Source organism: Microtus ochrogaster, unplaced genomic scaffold, assembly GCF_000317375.1.
Source record: "Microtus ochrogaster isolate Prairie Vole_2 unplaced genomic scaffold, MicOch1.0 UNK31, whole genome shotgun sequence".
NCBI lineage: Eukaryota > Metazoa > Chordata > Mammalia > Rodentia > Cricetidae > Microtus > Microtus ochrogaster.
In genome coordinates, this window is record NW_004949129.1 from 657,109 (window position 1) to 658,080 (window position 972).

The following is a 972-nucleotide window of genomic DNA, read 5'->3' on the forward strand; positions in this document are numbered from 1 at the left end:
ACAGCAGGGCTGGCAGCAGCTGGGCTTGCAGCAAGGTTGGCAACAGGGCTGGCAGCAGCTGGACACACAACAGCAGGGTTTGCAGCAGGGTGTGCAGCAGGGCTTACAGCAGCTGGACACACAGCAGCAGGGCTTGCAGCAGCTGGGCTGGCAGCAGGGCTGGCAGCAGCTGGACACACAGCAGCAAGGCTGGCAGCAGGGTGTGCTGCAACAGCTGCTCACACAGCTTGACTGGAAGCAGGTCCTACAGCAGCTGGGCTGGCAGCAAGGGGAACAGCAGGAGTTGGTCATGGTGTTGGATGTTGAAAGAGGGCTTCTACTCAAAGGTGAGTTTCCCAATAATCTATTGTTTTCTTTCGTGTTTTGCCTTTTATATACAATGCTTCAAAATTTGGGCCAATGAGCAGAACTTGTGTGTGTGTCATTGTTTATGCTAATTTCCCACTCTAGTACTTCAAGGAAGAAGTTGCTCCTTAAGTGTTTTGAATTTCCCTTTAGTAATCAATATGCTTACTTTCATAATTGGTAAGTAAACAACTAAAACTCTTTGAGTTTTAATGAGAAATAAGAAATCAACTGTCTTCCACTACATCTCTCTTTTTTTTCACTACATTAATCTCTTTTCGAGTTTCTTTTTTTCGGTTTTTCTGCCCCGCCAGCTAGCTCCACAGCTTCTTGTCTTCTTTCTTCTTCCCAGCATCCTTTTTGCTCCCCAAATCCTGGCTAGCTATTGGCTATTCAGCTTTTTATTAAACCAGCCAGAGTGACACATATTCACAGGGCACAAAGAGATTATTCCACAGCAGACAAAAGTTTTCAATTTTGCTATGATATTTTAAATGTTCAGTTTTTCCAACAGAGGAAAGTAGCTGCATACACTTAAGTCTTTCTTAATAAAACACAATTAAAATTGATGATGATTGATCCTTGTAGTTCACAGTAGTAAGTACTGTCTCATTTTGCGTATTACGA

General features: G+C 43.5%; 1 protein-coding gene across 2 annotated transcripts in view; it reads right to left on the bottom strand.

The window, feature by feature from the left end:
* The window catches only part of LOC101984810 (keratin-associated protein 9-1-like), a 1,421-nt gene extending 1,130 nt beyond the window's left edge, over positions 1-291 (bottom strand). The window contains exon 1 of one of the 2 annotated variants that reach the window (XM_026789866.1): positions 6-291. In XM_026789866.1, coding sequence (XP_026645667.1) covers positions 6-291 — 286 coding nt within the window. Of the gene's footprint in view, position 1 lies in introns of both variants that reach the window. The other variant, XM_005368383.1, reaches the window with a different exon arrangement.
* Between the last annotated feature and the right edge of the window lie 681 nt (positions 292-972).